This window comes from Scylla paramamosain, chromosome 5 (genome assembly GCF_035594125.1).
Source record: "Scylla paramamosain isolate STU-SP2022 chromosome 5, ASM3559412v1, whole genome shotgun sequence".
Lineage (NCBI taxonomy): Eukaryota > Metazoa > Arthropoda > Malacostraca > Decapoda > Portunidae > Scylla > Scylla paramamosain.
The window spans coordinates 14,093,982-14,106,676 of NC_087155.1; the positions used below are offsets into that span (position 1 = coordinate 14,093,982).

At 44.9% G+C, this 12,695-nt stretch overlaps 1 protein-coding gene across 7 annotated transcripts in view; it reads right to left on the reverse strand.

Moving 5' to 3' along the window:
* LOC135100550 (phospholipid-transporting ATPase ABCA3-like) overlaps nt 1-12,695 on the reverse strand; it is a 32,776-nt gene that overhangs the window by 1,272 nt on the left and 18,809 nt on the right. For all 7 annotated transcript variants that reach the window (XM_064003544.1, XM_064003539.1, XM_064003543.1 and 4 more), the window contains 23 exons: nt 12,411-12,569; nt 11,498-11,747; nt 10,581-10,757; nt 9,392-9,573; nt 9,175-9,305; nt 8,923-9,059; nt 7,220-7,374; nt 6,976-7,131; nt 6,522-6,732; nt 6,087-6,333; nt 5,636-5,775; nt 5,283-5,392; nt 4,802-4,993; nt 4,369-4,455; nt 4,056-4,232; nt 3,407-3,535; nt 3,152-3,302; nt 2,700-2,825; nt 2,421-2,539; nt 2,184-2,313; nt 1,778-1,946; nt 926-1,307; nt 129-740 (listed from right to left, as the gene is read on the reverse strand). In XM_064003544.1, the coding sequence (XP_063859614.1) occupies nt 129-740; nt 926-1,307; nt 1,778-1,946; nt 2,184-2,313; nt 2,421-2,539; nt 2,700-2,825; nt 3,152-3,302; nt 3,407-3,535; nt 4,056-4,232; nt 4,369-4,455; nt 4,802-4,993; nt 5,283-5,392; nt 5,636-5,775; nt 6,087-6,333; nt 6,522-6,732; nt 6,976-7,131; nt 7,220-7,374; nt 8,923-9,059; nt 9,175-9,305; nt 9,392-9,573; nt 10,581-10,757; nt 11,498-11,747; nt 12,411-12,569 (4,329 nt within the window). The remainder of the gene's footprint in view (nt 1-128; nt 741-925; nt 1,308-1,777; nt 1,947-2,183; nt 2,314-2,420; nt 2,540-2,699; nt 2,826-3,151; nt 3,303-3,406; nt 3,536-4,055; nt 4,233-4,368; nt 4,456-4,801; nt 4,994-5,282; nt 5,393-5,635; nt 5,776-6,086; nt 6,334-6,521; nt 6,733-6,975; nt 7,132-7,219; nt 7,375-8,922; nt 9,060-9,174; nt 9,306-9,391; nt 9,574-10,580; nt 10,758-11,497; nt 11,748-12,410; nt 12,570-12,695) is intronic.

The following is a 12,695-nucleotide window of genomic DNA, read 5'->3' on the forward strand; positions in this document are numbered from 1 at the left end:
AATTATTGAAAACAAAGTATTTGAATTTTTTCATGTTTGCAAGATTGGCTTCAGGCTTTACGAAAATCTTATAATATACAACGTGACAGTAATGCAGAGAATGTCACAGTATTGTAGAGAATGATTACCTTGTGCTGGTCGGTGAGTGAAGATCCCGGCAGGTGATGGCTGATTACGGTTTTCACTTCCTCCACCTTTACGTTATAAATGCGATCATCTTCCTTCTTGCTTGCCATGCTAAACCCATGCGTCTTGAGCTTCACCTGGAGGCTGTACCCCTGACCAAACTTGGCCTTGAGGTGGCTTGAGGTACCAACGCAGCGCAGAGTTCCGCGGGACATGATAGTGATGCGGGAACAGAGCGCCTCACACTCTTCCATGGAGTGGCTTGTGAGCACCACGCTCTGCCCGTTGCTCACTGCCTCGCTGATGGCTGCCCACACTCGCCGGCGGGAGGCGGGGTCCACGCCTGAGGTTGGTTCATCCAGGAACACCAGCGGAGGGTCCCCGATCAGGGCCATCGCTGTCGACAACTTTCGCCGGTTGCCGCCGGAGTAGGTGCTGGAAGGACGCAGCGCGCATTCCGTGAGTCCTACGCGATTAACTAAATCAGGAACAGTCGTCTTCAGCTGCCTTTCGTCCATTCCTCGCAAGCGTCCCATTAACTGCAGCATCTCCACTCCTGTCAGGTCTCCCATAAACGCGTCGAACTGGGGGCAGTAGCCGATCTGCTGCAAGAACTGGAGAACAATTCAAGATTAAAGTTTAACAGACACACCAACCAGAGTCTGATAAATAATGCGTATTTATATGAAAAAAAAAATAAAAAATAAAAAATAAATAAATAAATAAATAAAAATCTTTTGTCCAGTATCAACTCTGAACTTTTTCTTGATCATGGAAGTTTACCAGCGGGGAGTCTCACCCTCTTTCTCTGGTGGCTGAGAGACAGGGCGCCTATTCTGGCGTCTCCCCCTGTGATTATCTCGTCGCCTGTCAGCATTTTGAAGGTGCTTGTCTTGCCGGCCCCGTTGACTCCGAGCAGACCAAAACACTCCCCACGACCTACACGGAAGCTGATGCCCTTCACGGCTCGCACCAGGCACCCAGAGTACTGCTTCACCAAATTGTGCACCAACATCGTCGTGTCCTTGGAAGCTTCCGTGAGTTCTAGGTTTCCATGGTCTGCGTACATTAAAGAGCTCACCAGATTTGTCTCAGCAACCACATCATCATCTGGCATTACGTTGTCCCACGGATCCATAATCACTGATCGTCGCGAAATCCTACAAGAGCGCCACCAGTGCCTGGTTGAAATAAGAAGAAACCCTGCAGAGCTATTTGCAGTAACAATTTGGTTTCATGCACCTCCATTAAAGAGAGAGAGAGAGAGAGAGAGAGAGAGAGAGAGAGAGAGAGAGAGAGAGAGAGAGAGAGAGAGAGAGAGAGAGAGAGAGAGACAGAGACAGAGACAGAGAGAGAGAGAGAGAGAGAGAGAGAGAGAGAGAGAGAGAGAGAGAGAGAGAGAGAGAGAGAGAGAGAGAGAGAGAGAGAGAGAGAGAGAGAGAGAGAGAGAGAGAGAGAGAGAGAGAGAGAGAGAGAGAGGGAGAGAGAGAATCAGTTCTAAATTCTTACAATATTGAGCTTTAAGCCTGAAAAAAAATATGATAATGCTTGTTTTCCATTCCTTTAACACTTTACATGACTTTTGTTCATATAAGTCAATCTAATGAAAACCTTCCTAGAGTGAGTAAACCGGAGTTGGATGTGGACTTACAAGAACTTTTTCCCGACGCCTGCCTCAATCAGGGCAATGAACGCTAAGAAGACGAGGCCATCCACGAACAGATACAGAAGAGTGGAGCCCAGGCCAGAGTGGTCGAAATATAAATAAGAATAAACATGGAAACATTTTCCAGTCGCCGAGTGACTGCACATAGGAGGTGCTGTGAGGGAAGGAAACTTATCAGTACACGCAACACTGGTAGAGGCAGGTTAATGGTAGAAGTATTGGAGGATCTCATCATATGGGGAATAAATAAATAGTGAATATTGACATTAACTACTGAAAAAAAAAAAAATGTATTCTGCAGCTACTCTTTATCGGTATTTATGAGGACAGCTCTTTGTTGAATATCCTCTCTTAACTTCATAAACCCCACTATAAACAAAATACTACTGACGGCAGCACTGCAGAAATTCGCTGGCATTATTGCTGAGGAAGAGGACGACGCACAGCTCCAGCGTGGTGGCGCTGTCAAATTTGTCACACTTGGTGTTGTGTATACTCGTGGTCACGATCTTACTGAAGCCCTGTGGAAGGCACGCCCTTGTGAAGCAAAGACAGCGTATTTCCAGGAATATTTATATTTGCAAGGACTTTGGAACTGAGAGACAGGAGGAAAAAGTAGCAGACTTACATCAGCAACAGGATACGCTGGGATGAGAGATGAGATCCAGTGAATGATGTCACTGGCGAGGTCAAGGGAAGGCTCGTGAGCAAGTCTCAGTCCTGCCACCACGACTGGCATCAGCTGGCCTGTGGTGGTGCACAGAGACAGACGCTTATGTTCGGAAGGAAGTTTCGTTTTCCACATAATTTATTTCATTACTGCAATGTTTTAAATCCCATCTCATCCCTCCCATGTTTTGAGTCCCCTGCCGATGGCCTGAGATCGAGGTGGAGACCAAACACTAACCTGCCACGATGCATATGAAGGTTAGCACGGCGAATCCCGCGGCGGGAGTCTGGAAGGGGAAGCTAAGTAGGTAAGCCAGAGGAATGCTTCCCCAGCCATATAGGAGCAGCAGCAGCACCAGAGCACCTGAGCACACACGCAAAGGATATGGGTAAAGTAACATTAATCTTTTTGCTGCAATGCGCAACACTTCACAGCACTAAAAGCAAGGTATGAAGTCTTTATAAACAATTACAAGAAAAAAGGGGATAAAAGAATAGATTTTGCAGTTTCTAGTTAGTATAATGTTTGAAAATGAATGAAGAAATAGAAGAAATGTCTCGTGGTTGGGAGGAATTAAGCAAACGTACGCCAAATAGCACTGAAATAATTAAGTAGGTTAAGGAATGAGTCGTGACGAGTGAGTGCTGCATTGAGTCTTGGAGAGAGTGAAGTGCAGAAGACAGCTTTACCTAGCGCGGCGTCAGTGGTGAAGTAACCTCTGGGGTCGAGGGCCAAGAAGGTGATGAGGATGAGCACCATAGTCACCATGTACATCCCCATGTCCCAAATGAAGTTGGTGGTCCACAGAGCCCACACCGGAGCGCCTGTCATCACCTGCACCTGAAAAAAAAAAAAATCTCCCTATCTGTACAACAAACTTCTAAAAGATAAATCCATAAAAAAAAAAAAAGACAACAAATAGAAAACGATGTAGTAGCAATTACTTGTTTGGTGTTGGTTTCACGCTCTTGTAAGGGAAAGACTAAATACGAAGAAGAGAGGAAGGCAAGGGCGAGGGACATCATGCTTGGGTAGATGAAGGAGCTGGCAGATAATTCCGTCGTGAACTGCCACTGTAAAGAACAAACCACATGTAAGTGTTGCTCATCTACATCGCTCATCCTCCACAGCAGATTAGTTCGTGTAAGAAACTACGGGGCAGAAGACTGAGAAAGAATCATATATTACAATTAAAGATTTTCTTCTTTCCTAAGAATCATATATTACAATTAAAGATTTTCTTCTTTCCTAAGTTGCCAAAAAAAAAAAAGTAAAAATTGGTGGAAAAATATATACATAAATAAAATTCATTGTATTAATACGACCTCCATCAAACCTTATTGTATTGTATTAATTTTGCATGCATTTTGATGGGCAAAAAAATCCTCATCTGATGTTTTCATGAGAAGAATAAGAAAGAAGTTCAAAACACTTAATTTGAGTAGAAATGGGACTTAATACTTATCTCTAGGAATTTCCCGCATCACAGACCACCACTTTTGAGAGTTCTACCACGTGATCATAATCTATCATGTCTAAAATCTGCTCAAACGATAAGTAATAGATATTCAGGAGCCAGGCCTTCACGAGTACCATTGTGTTGGGCGGCAGTGGGTAGTTGTCAGTAGTGATGGTGTAGTTGGTGGAGTTGGTGGCGTACCGGAGCAGAGCGTTGGACACAAGGTTGGTGCCGATTCCCACGGTGTGGAAGGGAATGGTTTGTGACCACACCTGCAGCGTTGTGTTGTCAATCGTATCCAGAAAACTTGCCTAGAATTAGTAGAGATTGGTGAGGGAAGAAGAGGAGGAGGAGAGTTTTTTTATTTCGTAAACACAATGCATGCTATACATTCATTCAACACGATACTACTCATTAACATACAATGGACAGACCCAGAACACTCACTGAAAAGGTATATTGTTCTCGGTACCGTGAAAGGTTTTCATCGGCGGCCTGGAGAAGGCTCGCGGTCATGTTCTTTGTCTCTTCCACCTGCAACAGCGACAAATGATTTTTCGTCAGGGATTTCTGGAGATGATACCGCCCACCTCCCTCTGTGTGTGTGTGTGTGTGTGTGTGTGTGTGTGTGTGTGTGTGTGTGTGTGTGTGTGTGTGTGTGTGTGATAAATATATAGATATGAGTTTGAAAATGTAATCCATGGCACTACTAGTTACATTCAGTGATATGAAAAATGAAATAATAGCTAGAACATTAGAACACAGGAGCATAACCCGCAGGAAGCCAGTATGTTACGCATGGCAGTCCCTGTATAAGGCATGTACTACACAGCTCATAAAGTGATTCACCATACTTCCATCTAACAGGTTTTAACAATACCTCGTGTTCGCCGGTGAAGAGATCCTTGTACTGAGATGATAGGTCTGCTAAGCCTTCATCAGCACTCACGAAAGAAAAGGTCTTCGGGAAGACAGAGGGAGTGAGAGTAAGGAGAGGCTCCTGCGAGAGGAAGAAATCAAAGTTTCGGTCCACCAGCAGGCAGGCGATGGTCACGACCACCGGCACCAGACCCTGTTGATGAGCCAACACTGACACCCTCCAATACAAGAATACGAGACGAACCTCTCCTTCCCCTAACAGGATAACCACTAGCATAACACTGATGCCCATCCACTATGCTATAGTTCTTGTGGTTGTTAATCGAATGTTTTTATGTTTCATGAACGGAAAAGACACAGGAAAGGGAAAAAGGTTTTATTAGCATCTCTTAATTTTCTGCATTTCACTGTAAAATAGAAAAAAAGATTGCCTGTAATTTCTCACAAGCTTTACGGAGAATGGCAGGGACGAATCACCTTACCTGTGTGATAAAGAGCGGCCATTTCCTGATGGAGTAGATTAATCTTTTGATGAAGAAAGCCTTGATGCGGTGAAGCAGGAGTGTTGTTCCAGTCAGCTTCCGCCAGTCACCTGCAATCAAACAATGATTATAAACAAATTGCGTTTTTGCTATTGGGAACTCGAGATTCCAAACCCTTTTCCAAGTCTTGAGCCTTTCCTGTTTTTGAAAATGTTTATCTGTTTCATAAATGGAAAGCCACTTCACCTGGAGCTGCAATGACGAAATATTTTACAGAATGCAACCAGTGAAGGTGAAGTTCATATAGTGTAATGTTGAAAATAGAGGAATATAAAACTGCATTACGGACATACCGTCAGAGAGATGGTCTTTGCTGCCGGCGAAATCGCCATCCTCCATACAGACGCTGTCTCTGTGCTGGGTGTGTTCTTCCTCATCGCCAGAGAGGACAGTTTGCTGCTCCTCCTCATCTTTCTTCATCACTGTGCTCACCCTGCAAACCGACACCTTGTAGGGCTTCCATACAATAAAGCTAAGCAACGTTAGGTTAGTTTTTTTTTTTAATCGTCTTATTTACAAATAGGATGCAAAATCAAACGACTATAAAGCAAATCAAGTGAATCGGGAAGTCCTCAAGAAAGGGGATGTGAAATTTCCAATTAGCATGAATTAATTTAGGTTTCGGGAGTCGTGATCGCAAACTGGGGAAAAAGGTAAAATTAGAGATTAAAGGTGGAAAAGGAGAGAAAATAATGTTCAAGGGAATGGAAGCAATACTGAAGGCTCATGGAGGTGTGAACATACCCTAGGAAGACTTTTTCCATTGTGGTAAGCGAGAGACCAAAGTGTCTGATGCCCAGCTCCTCCTTCCGCGAGGAGAGGCTGTTGACGAGCGGGGCGAAGAGAGAGGTGTCTGGCGATAGCTTGAAGTTTATTTCCCCTCCTTGGATGGACTGGAGGACGGCACTCGGCATGTGCTTATTTACCTCCTCTTTGAGACTGTCCACATTACAATTTTCCGTCATGATAATTTCCAAGGTGTAGCCATCACCTGGGTACGTGGAGAGGGAGTTATCTCAAGGCTTTGAAAAATAGCGCTGGCTAACACAAAAATTATGGCGTTTTAAAAGTCTGCTCTGATACATTAAATCATCATACTAAAAGAAATAAAAGTACAACTAATTTTTTAAGGTGTTTCATATTACGATCATGTATTGTACGTAGTATAACTCAACCTACCAAACTTATTCTTCAGGAACAATGTAGAACCCGCGCAGACCACCCTGCCGGACGCCATGATGGCCACGCGGTCGCCCAGCACGTCCGCCTCCTCCATATGGTGCGTGGTGACCAGGATGGTGCGGCGGCCTCGCTCTCCCTGCACCACGTCCCACACCCACCGCCGCGACTCAGGGTCCAGGCCGCTGCTCGGCTCGTCCAGGATCACCACCTGCGCACCAAGACTTGTTACTCTGCTTGTTCTCTTCGCCCTTCCCCCTCCTCTCTCTCTCTCTCTCTCTCTCTCTCTCTCTCTCTCTCTCTCTCTCTCTCTCTCTCTCTCTCTCTCTCTCTCTCCTGGGGTCCAGGGTCACCATCTGCGCACCACGATTTGTTTCTCACACTGCTTGTCTTCCTGCCCTTCCCTCCCCCACTCTCCCGTCGGCCGTCAGCCAGGCCGCCCCTCCTCCCTTGCCTTGGAGCCACCGATGAGGGAGATGGCGAGAGAAAGCTTCCTCTTCATGCCGCCCGACAGCTGGCTGCCGAACATGTTCTTCTTGTCGAGCAGATCCAGGCGCCCCAGCAGCTCCACGGCCTCCTCCTTCGCCGCCTTGGTCGTCAGCCCCTTCAGCTGTGGAGGGATGCAAGGTGAGTTCCCTGGCAGAGGGGAGGCGCCCTGTCCCTCAGATCTCTTCGCTGCGCAACCCCGCACTACTCACTCGGCCGAAGAAAAGCAGGTGTTGCAGCACAGTGAGGTCAACGAACAACATGTTGTGCTGCGGACACAGACCCAACTCTTCGCGCGCCTCCCTCAGGTGTGTCGCAATGTTCCAGCCGCCGACCTCCGCCTGGCCGCCGCTGGGCGCGTACACCCCTGCAAAGAGTGGCGGTCACGGCCTCACCTCATCCTGACCTGAACATGGCACTATCGGGAACACAGGATCAGTGCAATCATCAGTCACAGTCTCTTTCATTAATATGCTGCACCATATAAGTAATCTCGTTCTTGTTACATATTTAATCAATCAGTCATTTGTCAAAAAATCACTCTTGGCAATGTTCTCTCTTCCCATGCAATGCTCGGATGCTGATTAAGCCACTGCTGTATTTGTTACCATACAAAAGTAAAAAAAAGTCACTACTTTCACAAGTCACTCAGGACTCGTGGAGGATGAGCAATGCACGCTTGTCTTAAAGCAAACAGGATTTCTAAAATGTCGCGGCTAATAAACCTTTCCCACTGACTTCTTGCAAACCATAACTTTGTCTTTGTCTGAGCCTGAGCCGGCCATCACGTTACGTTAATCGTAGTAAAGACAAATGCGAAGACGCTTTTTTTTTTTTTTCGTGGGTGAAGGCACTGTATCAGTCACATCAGTAATAACAATTATTATTATATTTATTCATATTCATATATTTCATCCCACGTTCACTGCCCTCACGTGGCCACCCTCACCTGTTTAACCTCTTCTCTTTCCTGTCGCCCTCTGAAGGGAATACCACACCTTCCCTACATTCCTGCCAGTCCTTAGGGAAAACACCTGCATTGCCTCTTGTCATCCTCCCTAGCCATTGACCAAAATAACGACCTCTACCATTGGTCCTTTCACCCTATTTAGAGACAGCTCATTGGCCATTTCTTCATCTCAGATTCTGAATCCTGATCCATTTCCTTCACATAAATAGAGCCTGTACGGGTAGTTCAAGCCAGTCTAGGAGAGAGAGTACAGCAGTTCAGTTCAGTCCATCAGATACACACCTGTTTACCATGCAAAGTCAGAGACAAAGTCAGTCTTCAAAGAAAAAAAAATCTAGCATCGTCACGTCTGTCGTAATCTGTGTCTTGGTATCACGCCTGTACATTTCTGTCCATCATTAAATCAAGAAGAAATCTCATCAAACCTTACGTTCCTTTACTCGCACCATCAACCATAATCCAAACCACTATCCACGATCTCCGCGCCACCAACAATATCTATCGGAGAACCAGTCAGCCACCATCATCTATCCTGCCACCGTCATCTCCAAAAATAATCCAGTAAGTCAAGCAACCAGTGATCTCTCTGAAACAGTGGTGCAGCAAAATCTATCTGCTACAGTGGTGGCCAGCGGCATAAAGCTACTACCAGGTCCTCCAGAGTTAATCGACACAGCAGTAAAAGAATGTAAATCTCTCTCTCTCTCTCTCTCTCTCTCTCTCTCTCTCTCTCTCTCTCTCTCTCTCTCTCTCTCTCTCTCTCTCTCTCTCTCTCTCTCTCTCTCTCTCAACATCTGCACGTATTGTACTTTGCCCTCTTAATTCATAATCAATGATTAATTTCAAGTGATGTTAAAATCACTAATCTATTCTTACCCACCCTTCGGTTTCACTCTTCACGTACACTTTCCCTATCCAATCTCTGTGTCTCTCGCCGACACCCACCTGTCAGGATGGACATGGTGGTGGTCTTCCCGGCGCCGTTGTGGCCCAGCAGCACAGTGCACTGGCCCTCATAACACGTCATGGACACGTCCTCCACCGCTACCTTCACTTTCCCGCCCAGTGTCCGGAATTCCTTCCTGTGGTGGAAAGAGGCGTTAGGGCAGCCTTTGCTCCACCAGCCGCGCCTCTCTCTCTCTCTCTCTCTCTCTCTCTCTCTCTCTCTCTCTCTCTCTCTCTCTCTCTCTCTCTCACCGCAGGTTCCGGATCACAATGCCGGGCCTCAGTCCCTCGGGCTCCTCCTCGAAGTACTGGCTCGTCGGGTCGTCGCTGTCTGGAGTGCTGCTCGTCACGCTCTCAGGCCGCGTGCCGCACCAGTAACTCCTCTGTGGGTGCAGGAGTCGGTCAGTGGACGTTGTCTTTCGTGCATGTCGGGTGCTGCACGCTGCCGCCGCTGGGCGAAGAGACTCACCTGGAAGGGGAAGTAGAAGGGCAGCGGGACGCCGTATTTCCCCGGGCTGACCTGGTCCACGTACCACACCAGAAGCAAGTACAGGAAGGTGTCGAGGACCATCATCAGCAGGATCGCGGCGGGCGTCAGTTCATCTCGCGGGTTGCCTGTTTCCCAGACGGTGTCCCACTGGATGCCCAGCGCTGAACGTGTGGATGAGGAGAGAAGTCCGATGTTCACATCTTTTAATTTGACAGATAAAATGTCACGTATTTATTCATTCATTGTGAAAGTATGTAATGTGCAAGGTGTCCTTCTTGCACATTCTACCACTCATCGCCGTTGTATGAGACAAGAATTCCTTGCGACACAGATAAGGCCATTAACAAAGCATTACAGAAATATTTTAAGGAAATCCACAGAAAAAAAAAATATTAGGTGCGTGAGCTGAAGAAACTTGCGAAACTTGTAATTTTTTGTTTCGCCATCTTTACAGATCATCCACATGAGCACGGCCTACAAATGTGGACGCAACACTGGCAGCGACACTGGTCTCCGGTGAAGCTCGGCGGGAACTGACGGTGAAGGGTGAGACTGTGTGCGAGGCTTTAGAGATGATGTTTAGCCTCAAAATTAAACTTAACTGATGTCTTGTTAATGTCCTATAACTAGACTAACATTACTAACATATCCAATAACCTAACAAATCTTGCTACCATAAATTTTTCGCCGTGCCTTGTTCATCCAAAATATCATAGCTGCTCGTATCCAGGAGCAAAGTTCCATAATTAATATGTTTCAGAGACAGTGATTAAATTGAACAATTACGAGTACATACTAGACAATGATCTTAAAATACTAATGAATGCATTTAAAGAGAAAGTCCACGAATATAATTAAATATTTCTACTTAGGACAGAAAACCAATACATGTCCAGATTATGAAAAAATAAACCATAAGAATAGCAATAGAATCCTTTTCGTAAAGAGCGCAGTGCCATGAAAAGTAATCTCTCACAGTCACGAAGAGAGAAAGATCTACTTTCAGTGGATTCAGTCCGTTCTAATACTCGTATATATATACGAGTGCAGCTACGAAATCTTACTGAAACCCTAGCAATTCCTCTTTTTTTTTTTTTTCTTTTCACTTCCCAATACCAATCAATTATCTCGATTTATTAACATTAACGAACTTTCCTTACTCCCTTACCTCTGCCTTCGAACATCGCCATCACCTTGAAGCCGAGGGTCATCGCCATGTTGGGCAAGAGGCACACCAACACCTTGGGGGCGAGGCTCATGTCGTCGTAGTCGAAGTAGAAGAATGTGTCGGGTATGTAATACGAGAAAAGCCAGATGAGGACACCCAGCGTGGTAGCCAGGGTTGCTGTAGGACAAAACTTATATGAATAAACTCTTCTGTACTTTGTCAACTTTAACGTTGTGGTAATTGATAACATAATTGCTTCATTGAACATTTTTCACGTACATTATATCAGCACATCACACTGGTCTAATTCCGCCATTTCGTATCACTCAGGGCGATACACAGACGGAGCTGCACCCCGCACCTTTGTATGAAATGCATCGCTCTGACCAGCATTGTTTCATTCTTAATTTGTGCCCATACACTTAGGTTTCTGTGATCCAATGTTTTCCCACATATTTGTATGCCTATATTGCTCGTCCCAACAAAAAAAAAAAAAAAAAAAATCTTTCTTCTATCCTTTTCTTTCTATGAGACTAACGCACTTTCTAATAAAGCATGCTTATTCTTTTACTGCCTTTTCTTATCTTGTCAAACCTTGATCTCATGCACTTCATTCCCATCACATTATATCCTCTTTCTTGACCTCACATCTAGGGACCATGCCTCGGTCATATAAAACACTAGAGAAAATAATCCTTCAGTCATTCTTCACTCCAGCAAAGGCATCTGTTCATATGCATAAGTTTAATGTATAAAAGTAAAGGGAAAATAAAATTACCACGATCTATGGTCTATTGACAGCTTGTATTCCTTAATTAAAGTATATGTTAATTTTTCCTTCATGAAGAAAGAAAGGAACATTTTAGTAACATCACTTGATTGGCATTGCAACACTTCCCCTGCCAGGAGATACTCACGCCTGCTGAAGAATGTCGAGATGGCAAGGCAGAAGGAGATGGAGCAAATGCCGTAAAGTGTATTCATCACCCAAACGAAAGAAGGATCGGTGTAGTTGATTATGGGAGGCACCGACCCCTTACTCTGGTGAAGGCTGACCGTGAGCATGATGGTCACGATGCTTGACACCAGGAGCACCACTAGCAGCGCGTGTAGGAACCAACCCAGCCACATCAGCCATCTGTTCATTCCCATCAGCCGCATTAACTCCTGCAAAATTATAAAGGTTTCCATTCATAGCGTCTCCTGCTCCCCTGTCATGATTTTTTTGTTTAAGGGCACTGGCCACGGGCTTCAAAAACTTTAAAAAAAAAAAAGTCACTGACATGCTAATCCATAAAGGAGAGGGCCTAAAAGATTATCTAAACTTGGAGAAGTGTCTTGATTTTTTTCTTTTTTATGTAAGAGGATCACTGGCCAAGAGAAACAAAAAAGAGAAAAAAAATCTCACTGAGGTACCAGTCCCAAAAGAGATGTCAAGCGAATCATCGAAAATTGAAGGATAAGTATCTTGAAACCTCCCTCTTGAATGAGTTCAAGTCACAGGAAGAAGGAAATACAGAAGCAAGCAGGAAGTTCTAGAGTTTACCACACCTCTCTCCCTCTTGAAAGAATTCAAGTCACAGGTAGGAGGAATACAAAAGCAGGCAGTAAGTTCCAGAGTTTACCAGTGATTGGTCTTACATTTTACATTATTTCTACATTTCTTGACTACAATGATAACTAGTGATGAATTACTTCAGGTGGCTGAAAATGGCAAGTAAAGCGTTTCAACAAACACACATATACAACTTTTTGTTTGATTCATGTACAGTCCTTTAGCTGAATAAAAACTGAATTCCACAGAGTAAGACATGCTCACATCCTTCTTACCCTCACTCCTGTCTCTTTTTCGTGAACGACGTTCTTGATGAGGGATGGAGATAGGAGGACAAAGGCCAGGATCATATAGGACGGTAGCATAGAGCCATAAATCTGACTCATTCCCCCATCGTTTGAGTAAGGAGGGTACGGGTAGAGCTGGATGTCTAGCTGGTAAGGAAAGAGAGTGAGAGATTACACAACCTTTAGATAATTTTCAGAAGTTGCTTGTTGGATCCTGGAAAATTGCATCAACTTCATTTATTATAACATGGGCTATAAATGTGATTTTCATAT